Below are 25,132 nucleotides of genomic sequence, written 5' to 3'. Positions count from 1 at the left end.
AGGGGGTCATAATCTGAAACACCCACACCTGCTCGCCATCTCCATGTTCTTGTCTCTTACCACCAGTAGTCTAGCACTGATCCCCCCCTTCCTACTTTCCCCCATCTGCGACTGCCTATTTCCCTCCTCTTCCTGCCCCTCATCCCTCTGCCTGGGATTGTCTCCCACCCTCCCCACTTCACTACGGTACTACCCTTCCCCTCCTATCTTGCTGACTGCCCTGCCCACCCAGCTGACTCTGCCCCTCCCCTTCCTCATCCTGCAGGAGGCTAAGATCGAGCACCGGATTGCTGAATTGCGTCGGGAGGGTCTGTGGTCTCTGAGGCGGCTGAACCGTGTGACGGAGCCCAGCCGTCCGAAGGCCCAGTGGGACTACCTGTGCGAGGAGATGCAGTGGCTGTCAGCTGACTTCTCTCAGGAGCGGCGTTGGAAGAGAGGTGTGGCGAGGAAGGTGAGTGCCCCCACTCCCCTTCCCTGGGAAATGGAGCAGGGAGGGTCCATCCAGTTTAGGATGGATCCTGGGAACCACGCACTCGGCCTGGGAGAACATAGAGCTTAGAACAGTGTAGGAACAGTAAGAGAACTCTTTGTCCCACACTTGCCCAGTAGGAGAGAGGTTCGCTTTATTTGTCAGATGTACATCAAAACATACAGTGAAATGCTTTTTTTTTACTCTAATGTGCTGTACTGTTCTGTTGAAACAGCCCTCTGTGGTGGCACAGTACTGTATTGATTACTGTAACACTGCATGTCAGCAACCTGGATTCACGGTAGTGCAGTGGTTAGTGAAATGCTTCACAGCGCCGGCAATTGGGGTATAATTCCCACTGCTGTCGGTAAGGAATTTGTACTTTCTTCCCTTGACCACGTGGATTTCCTCTGGGTGCACTTTTGACACTGGCAGCGCGGCAACACTTAACATTAACCTAAATATCTTTGGAATCTGGGAGGAATGTGCCCCCAGCACATGCTTGGACTGCGTTGTTTGTCATAAATGTAACACTTACCCAACAGGCTGGTATATGTCTAGGGGAAAAGGAGATCCAGCCACTCACCAACCCCACCTCCCGTACACGCAGATGCTGTGAGAATCAAGTTTATGCTGCGCGCACACACACCATATCAAACTCACACCAGATACCGTTATGGAATACACTTTAAAGATTTTACTAAAACTAAAAGAGTACTATGCAATACAATATATATGAAGGAAAAGAAAATAAAGTAAAAGGCGCCAACTTAGCAAAGTTCAGTCAGTTTAGTGCACATCGTTGGAGCTCAACCATCGAACCATGCGACCCCTCGTCGCTTGCCTCCGACCTCCACGTCCTTGCACCTGGGACCACCCGGGTGGTCGACCGAGCAGTGCGGCGCACGTCCACCTTCCTCGGCGTCTTCTTCCCGACTCCCCTGAAAAGACCGCGAAAACCCCCAAGCTCCCAGCCTCACAAGACAAAATAGCATTCCCCGTTGGTCAACAAATGAATACAATCCCGATATCAGCAAGTCCAAAGCTAAACAACTGCGAGAGAAAACACTTATCATACAAAGAAGCATTCCTACTCTTAACAGAACAAAGAACCCATTTTGATTAACATACACAGGACATTGTACATTCTCTCCCCACCAGCAAATGTCATGCCCTCATGGCATTACCAGAGTTCCCCAAGGCTTCTTGCAACACACAGAACCCAACCCAGGTGCAGAAAGCAGCGACATAACTACCCAGAGCAGTAGAAATCACACTCGGTTCTCCTGGCACCACATATGTCAACCGCTCCGGGGGCCGCCTACTTCTCTGAGATCTCAGTACCCCTTCTGCCAATCCTTCCTCATCAGACCCCGCGGGGGACATTCCTGTCAGACCCTCATCCTCCCCCTCACTGGGCTCCCCCCTCACCTGAGAACCCTCTGGCTTGCGTTCGGGTTCCACTCTCTCTCCCCCCAACACTGGCTGTCTCTCCATCTGACAATCAACACCTTCCCTCCTCTCGCCCAACTCAGTAGAAAAGGGCCAGGAGCCTCTTCTTCTGGTACTGGAGCGCCAGCGAATGGATACAGGGGCCACTCATCTGAGTCATCATCTTCCGAATCGGTATCCATTCCCGGGTTAAGGACCCGTCTCGGCTCTTCAGCAGCGGGCTCTTCCCTCGCTCCGCACCCTCGCAGAGTCCTTGTACTAGGCACAACTTCCCACTCTGGCTCCTTGTCCACCCGCACCACTTGACCCAGGGGCAGCAGGTGATTCTGATGGAGTACCTTGATAGGCCCATTCCCATTCTCAGGTTTCACCCGGTAAACTGGTAGATTCGGCATCTGGCTCTCTATTACATAGAGGCTGGCGGCCCATCGATCTGCCAACTTGTGCTTACCAGGGAGTCCCAAATTCCGTAAAAGGACCCGGTTGCCCAGCAATAATTGAGCAAACTTCACCTTTTGATCATATCTCCTCTTATTCCTCTGATTTTGTTTGGTAGCCGCCACCTCGACCAACTTGTACGCCCTCTGTAACTCCCTCTTCATATCGGACACATATTTTAGATAGGGCTTCTTGGGTAATTCACCCACCTCAGCCCCAAAACACAAGTCAATGGGCAACCTCGCTTCCCGCCCGAACATCAGATAATAAAGCGAGTACCCTGTAGCATCATTGCGAGTACAATTGTAACAATGAACCAATTGTCCAGTATGACGACTCCACTTATTTTTCTGCCCAATCTCCAGAGTCCCGAGCATATCCAACAGGGTTCCTGTTGAACCTCTCTGGCTGAGGATCACCCTGTGGGTGATAAGGGGTAGTCTTGGATTTCTCAATCCCAAGCATAGTCAGTAATTCATGGATAAGCCGGCTCTCAAAGTCCCGCCCCTGATCACTATGGATCTGTCTGGGAAGGCCATAATGAACAAAATACTTCTCCCATAACACCTTCGCCACTGTCGTCGCCTTCTGATCCTTAGTGGGAAATGCCTGAGCATAGTGAGTGTAATGATCAGTGATAACTTAAGACATTCGCGGTGTTGCTGGTGTCAGGCTCAATCGACAGGAAATCCTTACACACCAGGTCCAGAGGTCCCGCACTCTGCAAGTGCGTCAGTGGAGCCGCCGACTTTATGCTTTAAAGCATAAAGCAATATCTAAGGTCTTTTCCATCCCCAAGTGTCCGGAATCATCATGTAAGGCCTGGAGTACAGTCTGCTGATACTTCTCCGGCATGACCAGTTGCCAATGGCGGGGTTGGTCCGGAGGCACCGTGATCCGGTTCAAGACTCGGTTCTTTAATTTTAACCGAAGCCACTCCTTCAATAACAGAGGCACGGACAGGTGTTTTGCCTTCTCAGCCAACACCACATCCCCCTTCTCTACCGCTTTCCACACAGTGCCAAGACCTGGGTCATTTTGCTGAGCAGCTGCCACTTCCCCCGGACTCAATTCCGGCAACTGTTCAGTCTGCAGTGCGGTCAGGTCACAGTAAGCTAGGGGTATGGCGTCGTCAAAAACCCCCAAATGGTCCACAGCTCGCTCCAGCCTTCCTCTTCCCTCGGCCTTCACGGTGATAGCAAACTGACACATAGCCTTCACTCCAGTGGCAGGGACAGTCTCCCACTCCTCGTAATTCTCCGGTTCCCCCGGCTCCCAACGTGACAAAGCATCTGCATCGACATTCTTGCTTCCTGGGCGGTACTTCAGGCTGAAATCATATACCGACAAGGCTGCCAGCCACTTATGTCCTGTAGCATTCAGCTTAGCCGAAGTCAGAATATAAGTGAGAGGATTGTTATCCGTTCTCACCTCAAACTTGGCTCCGTACAGGTAATCGCTCAACTTGTCCACCACCGCCCACTTCAGCGCCAGGAACTCCAACTTGTGAGTGGGATAGTTTCTCTCAGATGGCGACAAGCTTGGGCTGACAGAGGCTACTGGTCTCAATGCTTTGCCATGCTCCTGGTACAGAACAGCCCCGAGACCCTCTTGGCTGGCATCTGGTGCAGCTTTTGGGGATCAGCAAAAGCCAACACCGGGGCCTGGGTCAGCGCCCTTTTCAAAGATTGGAACGCCTCTTCACATCGATCATCCCATCTCAAGCCGAAAGGTTCCGCTGGGTTCCAGTATCCTCCAGCGTCTTGCCTCCGGTCCCCCTTCCTTTTCTTTCCCACCGGGGGATAGCCACACAACAGCTGAGTCAACGGGTGACACATTTTAGCGTATCCTTTCACAAATCGGCGGTAATACTCACAGAACCCCAGAAATGAGCGCAGAGCGCTCACTTTCTGAGTTCTCGGCCAGGTGGTCACGGCCTCTATCTTGGTTGGATCAGTAGCCACTCCCTCTCACGAAATGATATGGCCAACGTAGCTGACCGACGACTTGCAGAACTGGCATTTGTCCAGGGAAAGCTTCAGACCTTCCTCCTTAAGCCGGCTTAATACCTTTAACAGCCGTTCTTCATGTTCCTCCAAAGTCGATCCAATCCGTTCCCTCACTGAGCCTCTCCTAGGTTTCCCGACACCTCTCCCTTCTTAGTCACAGGGGGGCTTGCCCTCCGCGGGACTCCTTGTCTCTCACAATCCCACCAAAAGTGTCCCTCTTCTCCACAGCTATAGCACACCCTCAGCCGCCCACACCCCAAATCTGTAGGGCGTCAAATGGGGTTACGGGCAAATGTTTTAGATATTGGTTGTAGAACGACCGGTACAATAAGGAACAACCATTTTGATTAACATACACAGTACATTGTACATAAACAACACATTCCACTGTATGTTTCGATGTACATGTAACAAGGCTAACCCCTGTAACCTCTCCCCTGTTGGGACAAGCAGAACTACACACAGTATTCCAGATGCAGCATAATTGGACTCTTATAAAGCTACAGTATAACTTACTGATTCTTGAACTTAATTCCTCGACTAATAAAGGCAAGCATGCTGTATACCTTCTTTACCACCCTATCTATTTGTGTGACCAGGGAGCTGTGGACTTGGACCCTAAGATCTCTCGGTACATTAGTACTATCAAGGTCCTGCCATTCACTGTCTCCTCTCCATTTACATTTGATTTCTTAAAGGTGCAGCATCGCACACTTCCCTGCCCAACACAAGAGTTAAACCCCTCTTGTTGTTCCTTCACACATCCCCATGGTCAAACACAGGCTAAAAACTCTTCCACCATCTATTCACATAACTGATAGGTATCATGCTGTACCCTTTGGCGACCTTCTACACCCTCATAAGTTCCAGCTAGACAGGGCTGTACTACATCCCTCGTATCTTAGGGCCTCCACCTTCCCGCCAGGAGTGAGACCTGGGTCCCCTGGTGGTATTCAACCTTTCTCACAGATCCCCAAGACTCGCTCTCACTCGAGATCAATTCTTTTGGCCTGGACCAGGTGGCAAGGACAGTTCTGCGATTCCATGAGGACCTGCGGCAGAAGGAAGAGAGGGCCAAAAGGGAAGAGCAGGCCAAACTCCGCCGCATTGCCTCCAATGTCGCCAAGGAGGTCAAACAGTTCTGGGCCAACGTAGAGAAGGTAAGAGTCAAGGGGCAGGCACTGCGCTGGGAGGGCAAGGGGTAGAGGAGGTGAGGAGCTGTTTCTCATTGGGAGAACTTTCCCTTCACACACTTCAGGGACCAGATGCAAAGCGAAGCACAACCTTGTTCTGTACCGGGGGTTGCACTCAGGGGCAGTCTGCCCTCTAAACAGGTCTCTGCCCTTACCCTCATGGGCAGGGATTTGGTAACTGGGGCTCAGAGTGAATCTCCAGTGCGAGTCATAGCCAGCTGTGGCAGTGCTGAGCTGTGTTCAAAGCTGGAGGTACAAAACTACCATCCAACACCGGGTTAGCAGGGAAACTTGTGGATGATATTGAAATTTGTGGTAGTGTGGGAGTTATGGGTGGGACTGATAAGTTGGTAAAGTGGGCAGAGCGATGGCAGATGGAGTTTAACCCTGTCCAGTGTTAGGTGGTGCATTTTGCAAGGTCTAATGAGGGAAAGAATGATGGGGAATACTGAGAAACAGGAGGACCTCTGCTACAAAGGAGCTTGGTGCACGAGAGTGGTAAACACTGTGTATGCTGGGGCAGAGTAATTCCTGTCATTCACACAGTATGTGCTACCTTTGTACATGGAGTCCTGTTGATCAGTACTCGCCACCATTCATGGGTCCTGGGATGTTGTTAAGTTGCAGAACCATGACTGGCTCAGCCTGTGTGGAGCCCACATCATAGGATGTGCTGGATTGTGCAGTTGAGTAATTCCACGTGTCTGTGTGGGTGGTGATGCAGCTAGCATGAGGCTTCCAGAATGTCCTCATCTTGCCCAGTGAAGGCAGAGAGTGGTTGTAGATGGGCATCCTCTGCTTGGAGCTGGATGACCCCGCACTTTGTGGTTTTTCTTATATAAACGTCTTGGATGAGGAAGCAAAAGGATGGGTTAGTAAATTTGCAAATGATACAAAGGTTGGTGGTGTGGTTGTGTAGAACATTGTCATAGATTACAACGGGACATGACAGGATGCAGAGCTGTGCTGAGAAGTAGAGATGGAGTTTACTTTGGAAAGTTGAATTTGAAGGCAGAATACTGGGTTAATGGTAGGATTCTTAACAGTGTAGACGAAAAGATGGAGTTGCCGCACAATTTGATAGGGTAGTTATGAAGGCATTTGGTACACTGGCCTTCATTAGTCATGTGATTAAGTTCAAGAGGGTTTTCTTTTTACAGAGTGGTGGGTGTATGGACTATGTTGCTGGGGTGGTGGTAGGGGCAGCCACATTATGGAGATGTAGGCATATAGATGAAAGAAAAATCAAGGTTGTGTGGGAGAGAAGGGTACCTGGACCCCTTGCTCAATCATATTGGTCCATGACACCAAAAAGGTTTGGAACCCCTAGCTGGATTGATCATGGAGTAGGTTAAAACATCAGCACACCTTTGTGGGATGAAGAATCTGTGCTGTGCTATACTTCTCTATGTTCCAAATGTCGCTACTGTTCCTGCCTCAGCAAATATTTCTGGCAGCTCATTCCAAATATGTGCCACTCTCTACATAAAGTAGCTGGGAGAAAGAAAAGTGGAGTGCTGTGTGGGAGTGAAGAGCTAGATTGTTGATGGAGTTGGTTAAAAGGTTGGCATGTCCTCGTGGGCCAAGGGGCCTTTCCTGTGCTGTACTGTTCTATGTTCCATGACCAAAAGGCACTTAAGTTTGGATGAACGGGGGTGGGGGGGGGGCACGATTTCATTGAAGTCTAATGAATTTTGAGCCCTAAATAAAGAGGATGCAGATAGGATGATTCCAGTAGTGGGAGGGTCGGATCAGAGGTCACATTCTGGGAATAGAAGGACACTCCATTAGAACAGAGATGAGAAGTAATTTCCTTAGCCAGAGAGTGATGAATCTGTGGCATTCATCGTCACAGATGGCTGTGTGGAGGCCAAGTCACTGGGTGTGTTCAATACAGAGATTGATAGTAAGGGTGTTGGAGGTTACGGGAGGAAGGCAGGAAAATGGGTTTGGAAAAGATAGTAAATCAGCTGTGATGGAATGGCAGAGCGGTCTCAACGGGTCAAATGGCCTAATTATGCTCCTATGTCTTAATAGATTTTTATCTCCCTCTCCTGCCCCATCCAGAAGTGAAGCTCTTGCTCCTGGTTTGCTGACTCCCTCTCACCTTGTGTACCTTCCTCAGGTGGTCCAGTTCAAGCAACAGTCACGCCTGGAAGAGCGGCGGAAGAAGGCCCTTGACCTGCAGCTTGACTTCATCGTGGGGCAGACTGAGAAATATTCGGACCTACTAAGCCAGAGTTTGCAGGAGTCCTTGCCTACCAGCAAGCCCGGCTCTTCTCTGCTCGGCTCGTCCTTGGCTGGGTCCGGAGCCTCCAGCCCCCCGGCATCTGGCTCTGCCACGGAGGACGAAGGTGGGTGCCCAGCAGTGTTCCCTCTAATTTGTAATGATATGAGCAAAAATCTGCTGTGCAGTTTTTCGCCCAGTGACAATAATGTGTGTACTGAATAATTTCAATAAAAAACAGTACAAATAAGGTAGTGTACTGGTGTGCTACATGCAGCGCTGAAATAACGACACGTAGTCGGTGAGCTGCAGTTGCAAAAGAGGTTTATTCAAACTTCGCGCCCTTGCTTTAAAGCCTTCCTGTTCCTGCCCTCCCCGGGCGGGAATGCTGTAGGGGGCACGTATACACAGTCCCGTCCTGCGCGCGGTTTTTCCCCCTTGCTGGTGAAGCAAGCTTGGCGCCCTCTTTGGGACCGGCCTCAATGCTGGCGTGCGCCACTTTGTGAGCCGGTTCGAATACGCTGGGAAGTGGGTCGCCACATAACCCCCCCCAGAACTGGCGATACACCCCCCAATGTCCTCAGTCTGGGTCGGACTCTGGGAGGTCTGCCTCTGTGCTGCGGTGCCTGAATCTCGACCGGCTGCGCCAAGTCCACATGGGCCGATTTGAGTCGGTCCACTGTGAAAACCTCCTCTTTCCCCCCAATGTCCAGCACGAATGTGGACCGATTGTATCTGATCACCATAAACAGCCCCTCGTAGGGCCGCTGTAGCGGTGCCCGATGTCCACCCCGTCGTACAAAAACGAACTTACAGTTTTGCAGGTCTTTGGGTACGCAGGTCGGGTTCTGCCCATGCTGTGAAGTGGGTATGGGGGCCAGGTTACCGAGCCTCTCATGTAGTCTGTCCAGGACTGCTGTGGGTTCTTCCTCTTTACTCCTTGGGGCTGGTATGAACTCTCCTGGGACGAACAGGGGTGCGCTGTACACCAACTCGGCCGACAAGGTGTGCAGATCCTCTTTGGGCGCCGTGCGGATTCCGAGCAGGACCCAGGGAAGCTTGTCCACCCAGTTAGGCCCTTTGAGGCGGGCAATGAGAGCCGACTTCAGGTGACGGTGGAAACGCTCCACTAGTCCGTTCGACTGTGGGTGGTAGGCAGTTGTGTGGTGCAGCTGTGTCCCCAAAAGGCTGGCCATAACTGACCACAGGCTGGAGATGAACTGGGCGCCTCTGTCGGAGGTAATGTGGGCCAGTACACCAAAGCAAGATACCCAGGTTGCAATCGGTGCTTGGGCGCAAGATTCGGAGGTGGTGTCGGTGAGCGGGACTGCCTCTGGCCATCTTGTGAACCGGTCCACGATAGTCAGAAGGTGCCACGCTCCTCGCGACACTGGCAGGGGGCCCACGATATCCACATGAATGTGGTGGAAACGCTGGCGGGTGGGGTGGAACTGCTACGGCATGGCTTTGGTGTGCCGCTGTACCATGGCTGTTTGGCAGTGCATGCACGTTTTGGCCCATTCGCTGACCTGCTTACGGAGTCCGTGCCAAACGAACCTGTTGGCTACCATCCGGATGGTTGACCAGATGGAGGGGTGCGCTAAGTTGTGAATGGAGTTGAAAATGCGGCGCCACCAGGCTGCCGGGATGACGGGGCGGGGTTTGCCGGTGGTGACGTCACCTGGGCCTACGGGGAGTTCCTGGAGCTGCAAACCGGAGACTGCAGTCCTGTAACTAGGGATCTCCTCGTCTGCCTGCTGTGCCTCCGCCAGCGCTTCATAGTCTACCCCCGGGACAGGGCTTGGATGTTAGGGCGGGAGAGGGCGTCTGCCATGACATTGTCCTTTACCGAGACATGCCAGACATCTGTCGTGTATTCGGAGATGTAGGACAGATGTCGCTGCTGGCGGGACGACCAGGGGTCGGATGCTTTCGTGAACGCAAAGGTAAGAGGTTTGTGGTCCGTGAACACGGTGAAGGGCCTACCTTCTAAGAAGTACCTGAAATGCCGGATTGCCAGGTATAGCGCCAACGGTTCCCAGTCGAAAGCACTGTATTTGAGCTCGGGTGGTCGTAGGTGTTTGCTGAAAAACGCCAGGGGTTGCCAGCGACCCTCGATGAATTGTTCCTTTGTTCATAATAATAAAATTTGTTCATAATATTATTAATACTAATAAAAAGATTGAAAAAGAAAGAATTGTTCTAGCACCCCACCGACTGCCGTGTTAGATGCGTCCACTGTGAGGGCGGTAGGGACATCCGTTCTGGGGTGCACTAGCATCGCGGCGTTTGCCAAGGCTTCTTTGGTTTTAATGAAAGCGGCAGCGGACTCCTTGTCCCAGGTAATGTACTTGCCCTTACCCGACATCAGGGCGAACGGGGCGCATGATTCGTGCAGCCGAAGAGAGGAAGCGGTGGTAGAAATTCACTATACCCACGAATTCCTGAAGGCCTTTGATTGTGTTGGGTCGGGGGAAACGGCGGACCACGTCTACCTTGGCGGGCAGAGGGGTTGCCCCGTCTTTAGTAATCCTGTGGCCCAGGAAGTTGATGGTGTCGAGCCCGAACTGGCATTTGGCCGGGTTGATTGTCAGGCCGTATTCACTCAGTCGGACGTAGAGTTGATGGAGGTGGGGCAGATGCTCCTAATGACTGCTGCTGGCTATGAGGATGTCATCCAAATAGATGAAAGCGAAGTCCCACCGCGTCCCATTAACCGCTGAAACGTCTGTGCGGCATTTTTTAGGCCGAACAGCATGCGGAGGAACTCGAAAAGGCCGAACGGGGTGATGAGTGCCGTTTTGGGGACGTCGTCCGGATGCATCGGGATTTGATGGTATCCCCGGACGAGGTCTACCTTGGAGAAGATCCGTGCACCGTGCAGGTTTGCTGCAAAGTCCTGAATATGCGGCACAGAGTAGCGGTCTGGTGTTGTAGCCTCATTCAGCCTGCGGTAGTCGCCGCATGGTCTCCAGCCCCCTGTTGCTTTGGGCACCATATGCAGGGGAGAGGCCCGTGGGCTGTCGGACCACCATATGATCCCCAATTCCTCCATCCTCTTGAACTCCTCCTTCGCCAGTCGGAGCTTGTCTAGGGGAAGCCTTCGAGCATGGGCGTGGAGGGGTGGTCCTTGTGTCGGGATGTGGTGCTGTACTCCGTGTCTGGGCATGGCTGCTGTGAACTGCGGTGCCAGAACCGACGGGAAATCCGCCAGGACTCTGGTGAAGTCGTTGTCAGACAGCGTGATGGAGTCCAGGTGTGGGGCCGGCAACTTGGCTTCACCCAGGGAGAACGTTTGAAAGGTCTCGGCGTGGACCAGTCTCTTCCTTGGCAGGTCGACCAGTAGGCTGTGAGCTCGCAAAAAATCTGCTCCCAGGAGCGGTTGGGCTATGGCGGCCAGTGTGAAGTCCCACGTGAACCGGCTGGAGCTGAACTGTAGCCGCACCGTACGGGTGCCGTAGGTCCTCACTGTGCTGCCGTTCGTGGCCCTCAGGGTGGGACCCGGTTCTCTGTTGCGGGTGTCGTAACTCGTCGGAGGTAAGACGCTGATCTCGGCTCCGGTGTCGACCAAAAAGCGGCGTCCCGACTGCTTGTCCCAGACACACAGGAGGCTATCCCGATGGCCAGCCGCCGTAGCCATCAGTGGCGGCTGGCCCTGGCGTTTCCCGGGAACTTGCAGGGCGGGCTACAGTGGCGGGGGTCTGTTTTCCACCACTGGTGGTAGAAGCACCATTGTTCGTTGGTCTCCTCACCCCTGCCTCTAGGGTTAGTGGGCTCTGCGGCCGGGCGTGGTCTGGTTTGCTGCTGGGAGCGTGGCCTGGTGATCTGTACAACGGACGCCCCACTCTCCTTCTTGGCTTTCCACAGCACGTATGCCCGGGCCGCCACCTTCCGGGGGTTGCTGAAATCTGTGTTGGACAGCAGCAGGTGTATGTCCTCGGGCAGCTGCTCCAGGAATGCCTGCTTGAACATGAGGCAGGGCTTGTGACCTCCGGCCAGGGACAGCATCTCGTTCATCAAAGCTGACGGTGGCCTGTCCCCCAAACCATCCAGGTGCAGTAAGCGGGCAGCTCGCTCGCGCCGTGAGAGTCTGAAAGTCCTTATGAGCAGGGCTTTGAATTCTGTGTATTTGCTGTCCTCTGGGGGCGACTGTATGAACTCCTCAACCTGGGCGGCTGTCTCCTGGTTGAGGGAGCTCACCACGTAGTAGTAATGTGTGGCATCCGAGGTTATCTGCCGAATGTGGAATTGGGCTTCAGCTTGCTGGAACCATAGGTGAGGTCGCAGCGTCCAGAAGCTTGGCAGTTTTAACGAAACTGCATGAACCGATGTGGCGTCGTTCGTCTTCGGTCCAAATATCGTTTGGGCTGCCGGGGTCACCAATTGTAGCGGTGTGCCACACGCAGCGCTGAAATAACGACACGTAGTCAGTGAGCTGCAGTTGCAAAAGAGTTTTATTCAAACTTCGCTGCCTCGCTTTAAAGCCTTCCTGTTCCCGCCCTCCCCTGGCGGGAATGCTGTAGGAAGGAATGCGTATTCACAGTTCCGTCCAGCGCGCGGGCTTTTCCCCTTGCTGGTGAAGCAGGCTTGGCACCCTCTGTGGGACCGGCTTCAATGCCGGCGCGCGCCACTTTGTGAGCCGGTTCGAGTGCGCTGGGAAGTGGGTCGTCACAGTAGTTCTAAAATCTGTCGACAAATAATCACAAGCTCCGTGTTGTTGACACTGTATCAGAAACTGGAAAAGGAAATGTGATTGTGTATGATTGTGAAGTATACTTAACGTGCCATTGAGGTAGAGGGTGACAACCTTGTGTGTGCGCACACACCTTAGAGGGAACCTTAGGGCCAGTATCAGTCTGTTTGCTCTCTGCCATCCCTCCCAACCTGTCAGACACTCCCTGGGCCTTACAGAGTGAAGTTCTCTCCACATGTCTATTCTGTTTACACTGATCCCGGTTTGTTCTTCTGTTCTCCCATCAGCTCCCTCCCCAGATTGTACCTCACAGAGAGGCTGTGAGGGGTGTTGGCATTGAGTGGACGACAGAGTGAAAGAGTGATGGGGGATTTGAAGGGGAAGTAGAAAGGTGGGGACACAGGAGGCAGAGGTGTGACTGATGGGCAGATGGAGAAGGGTGCGGAGTGATGGTGGTGACGGGCAATGGGGGGAGACTGAGAAAGTGGAAGGTAGAGAGAGGTGGGTCATGGTACAGGAAGAAGTGGGTACAGGGAGAGTGTGGGGGCATAAGACGACATGGCGAAAAGGGAGAGATGAGAGCGATGCATGGGCAGAGAGGGGAAACTGGGCGAGAGTAATGGAGGGAGAGAGGGACAGAGAAAGGCTTTGTAGCACCCAATTTAACTGTCTGACCCTTTGCATCGTTGGGACATGGGTAAAAAAAAATCGAAGTACCATTGTAGTAACTGGAGAGCATTTGATTTGATTGTTGCTGCTAGAGAAGTGGGAGTTTGTGGGGCAGAGTTGCAGCTGGTGATTGAAGGAGGCACCCTCTTTCACTACACTGACCTTTACCTTCTCCTATCTCTCCTCCTGCGCATGCTCCCACCACAGATTTCGAGCCACAGGAAGAGGAGGACGATGAGGAGACCATTGAGGTGGAGGAGAGACGTGCAGGTAACGACACTGAGGCCCGGCGCCGGGAGATTGAGTTGCTGCGGAGGGAGAGCGAGCTGCCGCTGGAAGAGGTGTTGCGCTCCCTGCCGGTGGCCACCACCACCTGCGGGCAGGCAACCAGTGAAGATGGCTGCTGGAGCTCCTCGGAGGAGGAGGAGGAGGAGGAAGAAGAGAGAAGGCCACCCAGGACACGGGAGGTGAGCAGTGCCCAAGGCTCCAACCAGCGATGGCTTTTGTGTGGTCCGAAGGGAATAGAGGTTCAAGAGAGGCTCTGGCTGCTGCTGTTGACTGCTGAGAACTTTTTGGCCTCAACACCAAGCGTACGCGTGGTGTAAATCTAGTACTGTGCATCAGCCAGGTAACATTATCCCTACTGTAAAGAATGGTGTAGTTAGCATCATGCTATGGCAGTGCTTTTCAGCAGCAGGAACTGCAAATCTGGTCAGGTTTAATGTGAAGATGAATGCTGTTAAGTACAGAGATCCTGGATAAAAACCTGCTTGCTCTGCCAGAAATCTTAAACTGGGGAGGAAATTTGTCTTTCAGCAGGACAAGGACCCAAAGCATACTGTCAGGGCAATCATGAAGGGACTTCAAATGAAGCAAATTGTCCTTGACTGATCCAGTCAAAATCCTGACCTTAACTCGATGGAATATCTCTGGTAGGACCTCAAGATTGCTGTCCACTGCCGCTCCCCAACTCATCTGGCACAGCTTGAGCAAATTTGCAAGGAGGAATGGGCAAATGTTGTTCCATCATGTTGTGCAAAGCTCACAGAAGCTTACCCAAAAAGAGCTGTGAGAGATGGTTCAACTAAATGCTGAACCAAAGGGGTGAACATTTCAGTTTTTGAATTTTTAGTTTTTCATGCTTTACAATTTTCCCTCTTCTGTGAAAAAATGTGATTCACAAATGAAAATTCTCAGTTGAATTGATCAAAGTACCCAGTTGTAATACTCATTTATGTGACCAGAGGGTTGTGGGATGAATACTTCTACAAGGTACAGTATGTTTTATGGTCTTATGAGCTAAAGAAAGCTTTTGGCACATTGGCATTCTTGCTTTAGGGTATTGAGTACAGGAATTATGTTGAAGTTGTATGAGAATGAAGTTAAATTTCTGGTCAGCTACCTACAGGAAGGATATCAATAAGCTTGAATGGGTATAGAGAAAAATTACAATGATGTTGTCAGGACTTGGGGACCTCAGTTTTTGGAAAAAGTTGAATAGGTTAGGATTTGATTCTCTGGAGTGTCAGAGATTGAGCGAAGATCTTAGGTATACAAAATGACTAGGGGTATAGATGGGGTAAATGCATACAGGCTTTATCTAAGCGGGTTGGGTGAGTTGAGAACTAGAGCTCATAGGTTTTAAGAGAAAGGTGAAAGATTGAAGAGGAACCTGAGGGGGAGCTTCTTCACTCAGCTGGCAGAAGTGGTTGAGTTCAATTTGTAAGATTCAAGAGTAGTTTAGGTAGGTTCATGGGGATATGGAGGGCTATGGTCTGAGTGCAGGAACGTGAGGTGAAGCATGGACTAAATGGGCCAAAGTGCCTGTTTATGTGCTGTAGTTCTCACTGACTTTACCAATACTTGTCACCCCATTCCCTGCTCAGTGTGTTTGAGACTACACTGCTCCACTGTTAAACTGCTCAACATTCCTTTCCTCTCTATAATGCAGAACAACCGGCGATGTTCAACTGGCAGGCGGCCGAGGCGGAGGTCTTCCCAGGAGCTGGATGATGAGGAATTTAAAGCTGACCATGAGGAAGGTAGCCACATGATCTCCCCCGCCATCAGACTTTAAGTGGTAACAGATTCTTGGGAATGGTTAACTGGGGTCTAATCCAGGTGTTTGGAGGGTTTATGTTCCTGGGAGTTGGGTACAGGCTGTGAAGGGCTCTTGTGATGCTGCTGACTCACTGAGGTGCTGTCTGTGTAGATGAGGATGATGAGTGGACGATTGATGCGGAGGAGGAGCTGGCAGGAGATGTGGACCACACAGCCGAGCTGGACGAACTGGCCAGAGAAAGTAAGGCTGTAGATATTGTGATTCTGTTTGAGATTTCCTCACCACCCTGCTTTTAAAATGCTCATTTACCTCCTTCCTGTCCCTGTGCAGGTGAATTGCCCGTTGCTGATCTGCTGCGCAAGTATGGCCGAGCTTTCACGGAGCCTTTTGAGGCACTGGACTCCCCCTCTGAGGGCACCTCTGACTCAGAGGAAGATGGCGAGGATACCACATCTGAGTATGAGGAGAGCAGCCATTCTTCTGGTGAGGGAGCACACCCTCCTCACAGCCCTATACCGGTACCCAAGCTAATCCCATAGTCAGTCCCCACACTAATCCTACTGCCCTCCTCTCTCCCCACAGTCTCGTGTCACTTCCCACAATGATCCCACTGCTCTGATCTCTTCCCACAGCCGTGTGTTGCTCCTCACACTTACTAATCTGTGGCACTCTGTCCCCCATAGCCCTGTATCGCTCCCCATACTAATCCTGCTCTACTCTATTGACAGCCCTGTTTGCTTCCCACACTAATCCTACTGCCCCGCTCTCCACAGTCCTGTCTCGCTCCCCACACTAATCCTACTGCCCCGCTCTCCACAGTCCTGTCTCGCTCCCCACACTAATCCTACTGCCTTGCAATCTTCCCACAGTCTGGGTTGTTCTCACGTTAATCCTACCGTCCTACTTTCTCCACAGCCCTGTATTGCTCCCCACACTAATGCTACTGCCTCACTCTCTCCTCCCACACTAGTACCCAAACTAACCCCACTGCCTCCACAGTGCTGTATCTTTCCATCAGCTATGGTTGTGGTGGTTACAATTATAACATTTGAATGATATTTAGAGGGTAAAAGGGCCAAACTTGGGCAATGGGGAGTAAAGCAGTTGGACACTGTGGTCATTTGGGAAGGGTTGGGTGGAAGGGCCTTTACCCTCACTGTAATTGTCCCCACTATTTCCCCCCTCACGGAAACCCTGTGGCTTGATCCCGTGTCATTATGCTGCTGCTGTCCAGCACTTGCTCACCCTTCCCATCCCATCGCAGATTCTGACGACTTGACGGCATCAGAGGATGAGGAGGAGGAGGAGGAGGATGAAGAGGATGAGGAGGAGCAAGAGATTGGTGTTGAGTACCTGCTGCAAGACGGCTTAGAAGATGAGGAGCTGAACCGGGAGCCGACACCTTCCAGGGGCCCCAAGAAGGAAATCACAGACATTGCAGCTGCAGCTGAGAGCCTTCAGCCCAAGGGCTACACCCTGGCCACCACCCAGGTACCTTGTCTCGTGTGGTAGGGTGGGTAGTATCGGTCTGCTTTATGAATGTTACATGCCCAGTTTGGTCCGGCAACTGCTCTGCAATAGACCACAAGAAACTGCAGAGCACATTCAGGACACAGCTCAGCACATCATGGAAAACTGCTCTCCCCTCATGGTCTCTGGCTGTATTCTTGCTTACTTGATAAAGCAGCCAGAATATTCTGAGTTCCCACATACACTGGATGTTTCCCTTCTCCCACCTTCCTTTGGGCAGAAAGGAAAGCCTGAAGTACATCCCACTAGGCTCAAGGGCAGCTTGTGCTCTATCGTTATAGAACTATTGATTGAATGGTCACCTAATGCGACAATGAGAATTTTGATCTTGTAGTCTACTTCATTATAATCTTGCATTTCATAGTTTACCTACACTGTACTATCTTTCTAACTGTTACGTGTTATTCTGCATTCTTTTAGTGTTTTACCGTGTTCTACCTCACTGCACTGAGTAATGACTTGATCTTTATGAACAGTATCCAAGATGAGCTTCATACTGTGTCTCAGTGCATGGGACAATAATGAAGCAATTGCAATGTACTGAGTGGAATTAGTTTATTATAAGATGATAGGAAGACTAAAGTCATAGTATTTTTTACTGACATTTTTTTTTAATTTTCAGGATTATTTTTCACAGTATGTAGCGGTTGGGCCCTGCTTTCTGGCAAAGGCTGTATAGCAGTTACAGTCGCAAGGAAGAGTTTGTGAACCCTTTGCAATTTCTTGGTTTTCTGTATTAATTACTCATAAAATGTGGTGTGATCTTCATCTCAGTCATAAAAATAGACCAATACAATCTGCCTAAACTAATTACACACAAAGAATTGCACTGAGTACACCATGTAAGCAATCACAATCTAGGTTCAAAAAAGTATGTAAACCTCTGGGCTAATGGCTTCTACTAAAGCTATTTGGAGTCAGGTGTTCCAATCAATGAGATGAGATTGGAGGTGTGGGTTGTAGAGATGCCCTGCCTTTTTAAAAAAAAAAGGCACACAGGTTACTGACAAAGTCTGCTCTTCTTAAAGAAAGATCTGTTGATGTGCACCGTGGTTCGATCAAAGCAACTTCCAGGGGACCTTAGAAGAAGAATTGTAGAGAAGCTGGAAAAGGCTACAAAAACATTTCTAAAGACCTGAGTGTTCATCAGTCCGCAGTAAAAGAAATTGCCTACAAATAGAGGAAATTCAGTACTGTTGCTACTTTCCCTAGGAGTGGACGTCCTACAAAGAGCACAACGTGCAATGCTGGAATTGGTGGGAAAGGACCCAAGGGCAAAAGGCCTGCAGACATCTCTAGAACTTGCTAAAGTCTCTGTTCATCTGTCCATTATAAGAAAAACATTGAACAAGAATGGTGTTCATGGAATTGCACCATGGAGGAAACCACTGCTCTCCAAAAAAGAATATTGCTGCATTTCTGAAGTTTGCAAAAGACCACCTGTATGTTCCACATACTTCTGGGACAATGTTCTGTGGACAGGTGAGAGAAAGTTTGAACTTTTTGGCAGAAATGCACATTGCTGTGTTTGGAGGAAAAGGCCATTGCACGCCAACACCAAAACCTCATCCCAACTGTGAAGCGTGGTGGAAAGAGCATCATGGTTTGGGCTGCTTTGATGCCTTGGGGCCCGGACAGGTTGCAATCGTTGAGGGAACAACAAATTCAAAACTGTATCAATACATTGTATCAAGAGAATGTCAGGGCTGTGGTCTGTCACCTGAAGCTTAATAGAATTTGGATGATGCATCAAGACAATGATCTGAAACACAAGAGAAAGTCACCAACAGTGGTTTAAAAAGAAGAAAGTTGTGTTTTGGAATGGCCAAGTTAGTGTCCAAATGTTATCCCAATTGAGATGCTGTGGCATGCCCTGAAGAGGGCTGTTCATGCAAGGTATCCCAGAAATACTGTGAACTAAAAAAGTTTTCTATGGAGGAATGGTTTAAAATTTCTCTTTGCTGTTGTGCCAGTCTGAGCAGCTACAGGTTATTGCTGCTAAAGGAGGTTCTACCAGTTATTAAATACAAGGGTTTGTGTACTTTTCCCAACCTGACTATGAATGATTAAACAATATGTTCAGTAAAGACATGGAAAATATTTGTGTGTGAGTTTAGGCAGATTATGAGATTGTGTTGGTCTATTATTGTTGCTTAGATGAAGGTCAGACCATTTTTTATGAGTAATTAATGCAGAAAAATAGGTAATTGCAAAGGGTTCACAAACTTTTTCTTGCAACTATATAAAACGGTTTATCATTTTTCATTGGCTAAATATTAGCACATAACGGTGATCATCGTTGATTGGTTTATTTTCTAATGAATTTCTGTTATCTGGATTATAAAGGTGATAATTTTTTTCAAAGGTGCCATGTTTTCATTGAATCTCTGCTTTACTTCTCAGCTTCTCGCTTAGTTTCAAAAGCTCTGTATCTTTGTTTAAACTTCAAAATAGACGATCGTGAACAATCAGTGAGTCAGCTTCTCACTTATTCCTGAACTACATGAACCCAGGGTTTTCAAGTCAGAGATCTGACAATACAGATCATACCGTTACACAGAATGCAGAATGAAGTTTTACAGTTACAGAAGATGTACAATGTAGGCAAAAAATAGGTGCAAGGGCCACAAGATAGTGTGCGTGGACAACAGTTGGTCTTATCATACGAGTTTTATAACAGTGGGATAGAAGCTGTCCTAGAGTTGGGTGGGATGTGCTTTCAGGTTTTTGTATCTTCTACCTGATGTGAGTTTTTTAAGCAGCTTCCCTGGGGAAATAGCTGTACCTGCTTTTAAGCAACGGACACAAATATTGGAGGAATTCAGTAGGCATCGAGTGCCCCATGATCAGTGTTCCATAAGTAACGGGTGGGAGTTTAAGCTCTCATGGGTACCCTCTGCTCGGGTTGGGGGGGGGGGTGGTGGTGGTGGATGCTGCTGTGTTAACTGTGTGTGCTTACACGCTTGTGTCTCAGGTGAAGACACCGGTGCCCTCCCTGCTTCGTGGGACGCTGCGGGAGTACCAGCACATCGGCCTGGACTGGCTGGTCACCATGTATGAGAAGAAGCTGAATGGCATCCTGGCTGATGAGATGGGGCTGGGCAAGACCATCCAGACCATTGCCCTGCTTTCCCACCTGGCTACAGAGAAGGGTGAGTTCGCCGTTGGAGGTGGTGGGGTTTGGGGGTTGTCTCAGATCAGCCTGTCCTGATGGTCCTCTGTTCATCCCACAGGGAACTGGGGCCCTCATCTCATCATCGTGCCCACCAGTGTAATGCTGAACTGGGAGATGGAATTCAAGAGGTGGTGTCCCTCCTTCAAGATCCTCACCTACTATGGCGTGCAGAAGGAGCGCAAACTGAAGCGGCAGGTATGTGTTGGGGGGTAGTGGGAGGGGTGACTTCCCTTTGACCACTGGTGCCTTCAGCAGTCCTGCTCACCTTCCCTCTCCCCTGCACCCTCTGCCTCCTGTCTTGTCTCTCCTCCCTTATATCCTATCTCTTACTTGCTCTCTTGCACTTTCTCCCAATCCTTCTCTACTTCCCCTGCCCTTTTCTCTCCCATTCCTCTTCTTCCTCCTTTCTCAGTGCATCCCATCTTGTCTCTTCCCTCCCTCCCCTTCCATCCCATCTCATTTCTGCCATCCTGGTCTCCTTTCTCTCCCTCCCACTTCCTCTCTCCATCTCTCCTTGCCATCTTGTCTCTCTTTTTCTTCCCCTTTTCCCTCCTGTCCGATCTAGTCTTTCTCATCCCTCTTTCTTCCGTTTTATCTCTCCCATCTTCGTGGGCTTAGATAGCTGCTGTGCATTTACCTCCCTCTCATCCCCCCAGGGCTGGACCAAACCCAATGCTTTCCATGTCTGTATCACCTCCTACAAGCTGGTGCTCCAAGACCACCAGGCCTTCCGCCGCAAGAACTGGAAGTATATGATCTTGGACGAAGCGCAGAACATTAAGAACTTTAAGTCGCAGCGCTGGCAGTCCCTGCTCAAGTTTAACAGGTCAGTTGCCTAGAGACACGGACGCTGCTGCCCATACGCAAAAGGAAAACCAGAGGCCTCCTGGAGATGGTCTTTGGCTCGGGGAGGGAAACTAGGTCCATCCTTCCACCTCAGGAATCTGTAACTGGTACTGGGAAGTAGTGCAGTGAGTGGATGAATTTGCTGGATGGGATAAAGTGATTGCAGCCAGTTGGTGAAGCTGGGGTTGCTGTAGTGATAAACTGTTGGCAAAATTATGGGCGTGAGGCTGAAGTTAGAGCGGAGTTGAGCTGTCAGCGAAATTAAAGAAAAATGAGTGTTCTTATTGACTGATATATGCTGATTTGAGAGCATAAGCTAGGAGGAGTGGAGGCTGAGGGGAGCACTGATAGAGGGTGATATGATTATGAGAGGATATAATACGGTGCCAAGTATCTTTTTCTCAGGGTGGATACATAAAGGACATGTATTTAAGGAGAGAGGATAAGTTCAAAGGAGATGTGCAGGGCAAGTTATTTTTTGTACACGTAGTGGGTGCCTGGAATATGCATCTTTGGGTGGTGGCGGGGGCAGATAGGCAAGCATTGGAGAGGCTGACAGACATGGACAGGCAGGCAATGGAGTGATATGGACCCCAGGGACAGAGATGGGATTAGTTAGATGGGTGGCCTAGTGGTGTAGTGGTTACAGTATAGGGGACCTGGGTTCAATTCCCATGGTGCCTGTAGAAGTTTGTACGTTCTCCCGTGATCCAAAGATGTGTGGTTTAGTAGGTTAATTGGTCATTGTAAATTCTGCCATGATTAGGCTAGGGTTAAATTGGGGTATTGCTGGGCAACATGATTTGAAGGGCCGGAAGGAGCATTCCGCATTGTATCTCTAAATAAATCAATAAATAAATAGAATGAGTTCCTTTTAGCATCATTGGTCAGCACAGTGTATTCTTGTGTATTCTGTGAAAGGGCAAGAGGGTTTGAAAATCACTTAATGTTCCTCTGGGCATCAATGTAGTGCTGTGTGCTGTCTCTGATGTAGAAGAGGCTGCATTGAGTGCAGCTGATTTTTATTTTGCCCTGTCACTGATTTTTCCCCCATCTGTCTGTCCACCTGTGTGCCGCTTTGCGTCGACAGCCAGAGGCGCCTGCTGCTAACAGGAACTCCGCTACAGAACAGCCTAATGGAACTGTGGTCGCTTATGCACTTCCTGATGCCACACGTCTTCCAGTCCCACCGTGAGTTCAAGGAGTGGTTTTCCAACCCGCTCACTGGCATGATCGAGGGCAGCCAGGAGTACAATGAGAACCTGGTCAAGAGGCTGCACAAGGTAGGGCACATCACCATCCCCTAACTACCTCCTGTGCCTTCCTCTCTCCATCCCCTTCCATTTCCCTGTCCCGTGTTCTCCCGCTCCCCTTTCTCCTCCCTTCCTCAAGCGCATACGCATCAACAGAACCACACGCACATTCAAAGGCGCACGGGCATACTTGTCTTGTCTTCCCACTTGCAATGAGACCATAGCCCTCCATGTTTCTTTCTGTGTACCAGTCCAAACTTCTCTTACATGTTACAACTGAACTTGCATCCACCACCTGCACTGGTGCCTTATACCGCACTCGCACCACCCAGATTTTCCTTAAATATTTCACTTCCACCCTGAACCTGTAACTTCTAGTTCTATTGTAACCCATGCTGAGGGGAAAAAAGCATGCATGCATTCACTATATATATATATATATATATATATATATATATATCCCTCGTAGTTTTGTGTAACTCTTAAGACGTCCCCTCAGTCACTCTCTCAGGGGAGTATCTACAGAACAAGTATCTTTCAGTCCTCTGAGCTCCATGGAAAGTCCTAACCTATTTAGCCTTCCCAATTTCTCTACTCAGTTCCCCAACTGATGAAGAGGGTCTTACCAACATTCCCCAAATTACCAAAAAACTTCATCAAAGTTCTGTAGCTGCACAGGGGGGAGAATCTTAACTGGTTGCATCATAGCTGGAACACCTAATGTCCCAAGAACAGAAAATGTTACAGAAAGTAGTGGATATAGCAAGTCCATCACAGGCAAAACCTTCTCCATCAATACACACAAAATGCTGGTGGAACACAGTAGGCCAGGCAGCATCTATAGGCAGAAACACTGTTGATGTTTCGGGCCGAGACCCTTCGTCAGGACTAACTGAAAGGAAAGATAGAGATCTGAAAGTAGGGGGGGGGGGAGGGGAAAATGCAAAATGATAGAAGACCGGAGGGGGTGGGGTGAAGCTGAGAGCCGGAAAGGTGATTGGCAAAAGGGATACAGAGCTGGAGGAGGGAAAGGATCATGGGATAGGAGGCCTAGGGAGAAAGAAAGGGGGAGGGGAGCACCAGAGGGAGATGGAGAACAGGCAGAGTGATGGGCAGAAAAAGAGAAAAAAAGGAGGGGGGAAAAAACTAAGTATATCAGGGATGGGGTAAGAAGGGGAGGAGGGGCATTAATGGAAGTTAGAGAACTCAATGTTCATGCCATCAGGTTGGAGGCTACCCAGACGGTATATAAGGTGTTGTTCCTCCAACCTGAGTGTGGCTTCATCTTGACAATAGAGGAGGCCATGGTAGACATATCAGAATGGGAATAGGACGTGGAATTAAAATGTGTGGCCACTGGGAGATCCTGCTTTCTCTGGTGGACTGAGTGTAGGTGTTCAGCGAAATGGTCTCCCAGTCTGCCTTGGGTCTCACCAATATATAAAAGGCCACACCGGGAGCACCGGACGCAGTATACCACACCAGCCGACTCACAGGTGAAATGTCACCTCACCTGGAAGGACTGTCTGGGGCCCTGAATGGTGGTGAGGGAGGAAGTGTAAGGGCAGGTGTAGCACTTGTTCCGCTTACAAGGATAAGTGCCAGGAGGGAGATCGGTGGGAAGGGATGGGGGGGATGAGTGGACAAGGGAGTCGCATAGGGAGCGATCCCTGCGGAAAGCAGAAAGTGGGGGGATGGAAAGAAGTGCTTGGTAGTGGGATCCTCTATTGTCAAGATGAAGCCACACTCATGTTGGAGGAAAAACAACTTGTATATCGGCTGGGTAGCCTCCAACCTGATGGCATGAACATTGACTTCTCTAACTTCTGTTAATGCCCTTCCTCCCCTTTTTACCCCATCCCTCATATATTTAGTTTTTCTCCCCCTCCTTTTTTTCTCTCTTTCTGCCCGTCACTCTGCCTGTTCTCCTTCTCCCTCTGATGCTCCCCTCCCCCTTTCTTTCTTCCTAGGCCTCCCATCCCATGATACTTTCCCTTCTCCAGCTCTGTATCCCTTTTGCCAATCACCTTTCTGGCTCTCAGCTTCATTCCACCCCCTCCGGTCTTCTCCTAACATTTTGCATTTTCCCCTCCCCCTCCGACTTTCAAATCTCTTATTATCTTTCCTTTCAGTTAGTCCTGACGAAGGGTCTCAGCCCGAAACGTCGACAGTGCTTCTCCCTATAGCTTCTGCCTGGCCTGCTGCGTTCCACCAGCATTTTGTGCATGTTGCTTGAATTTCCAGCATCTGCAAATTTCCTCGTGTTTGCTTCTCCATCAATATCTAAGTTTACATGGAGTGCTGCCCCAAGAAAATGGAATCCATCATCAAAGTTCCCTACCATGCAGGCCACGTGCTTGCTCTTCTACCTTCGGGTAGGAGGTGCAGAAGCTTTAGGTTCCATACCACCAGGTTTAGGAGCTGTTATTACCCTATGACCATCAGGCTCTTGAACCAGTGTAGATAACTTCATTCACCACTACTCTGAACTGATTCTATCCATACAAGCTCACTTTCAAAGACTCTTTACAGCTCAGGCTCACAGTATTAGTTCTGTTCGTATAGTTTATCCTCTTTTGCACATTTCTTCCTGTTTAACTATAGTTTTTTTGTTAAATTTTATCATTTTTTCCCTGTAATTGTCATTTTGAAAATTATGTTCAAGGTAGAAAGTGGTAAAATATTTGTACTTTGATAATAAAATTACTCTGATGTTTAAGATTCACCATGCCTAGATGAGAGGGCGTGATCTATAAGGAGAAGTTGGACAGACTTGGGGGGTTGTTTTCTCTGGAACATTGGAGGCTGAGGGGAGACCTGATAAAGATATTTTAAATTATGAGAGACACAGATAGAGTAGACATGGAACATTCAGCCCATGACGTTGTGCCAACATTTTAACCTACTTCATGATCAGTCTTGACCCTTGCCACCTACACAGCCCAAAATCCTCCATTTTCTTACATCCACTTGCCTGTCTAAGTGTTTGTTAAGTGTCACTAATGCATTTGCCTCTATCATTGTTTATTATAAAACTATACAACACACAGAAAATGTTGGAAATGTTTGTGTGTGTTCATCAGGATTTCCTGCATCTGCAGTCTCTTGTATTTCTA

General features: G+C 49.7%; 1 protein-coding gene across 4 annotated transcripts in view; it reads left to right on the top strand.

Annotated features, from left to right (window-relative positions):
* srcap (Snf2-related CREBBP activator protein) overlaps positions 1 to 25,132 on the top strand; it is an 84,788-nt gene that overhangs the window by 32,438 nt on the left and 27,218 nt on the right. For all 4 annotated transcript variants that reach the window (XM_073033363.1, XM_073033360.1, XM_073033361.1 and 1 more), the window contains 12 exons: positions 266 to 451; positions 5,388 to 5,528; positions 7,687 to 7,915; positions 13,358 to 13,617; positions 15,102 to 15,192; positions 15,363 to 15,452; positions 15,543 to 15,695; positions 16,477 to 16,703; positions 19,717 to 19,894; positions 19,976 to 20,112; positions 20,574 to 20,743; positions 21,854 to 22,046. In XM_073033363.1, coding sequence (XP_072889464.1) covers positions 266 to 451; positions 5,388 to 5,528; positions 7,687 to 7,915; positions 13,358 to 13,617; positions 15,102 to 15,192; positions 15,363 to 15,452; positions 15,543 to 15,695; positions 16,477 to 16,703; positions 19,717 to 19,894; positions 19,976 to 20,112; positions 20,574 to 20,743; positions 21,854 to 22,046 — 2,055 coding nt within the window. The remainder of the gene's footprint in view (positions 1 to 265; positions 452 to 5,387; positions 5,529 to 7,686; positions 7,916 to 13,357; positions 13,618 to 15,101; positions 15,193 to 15,362; positions 15,453 to 15,542; positions 15,696 to 16,476; positions 16,704 to 19,716; positions 19,895 to 19,975; positions 20,113 to 20,573; positions 20,744 to 21,853; positions 22,047 to 25,132) is intronic.

Source organism: Hemitrygon akajei, chromosome 31 (genome assembly GCF_048418815.1).
Source record: "Hemitrygon akajei chromosome 31, sHemAka1.3, whole genome shotgun sequence".
NCBI lineage: Eukaryota > Metazoa > Chordata > Chondrichthyes > Myliobatiformes > Dasyatidae > Hemitrygon > Hemitrygon akajei.
This window is presented reverse-complemented; position numbering and strand designations above follow the sequence as displayed.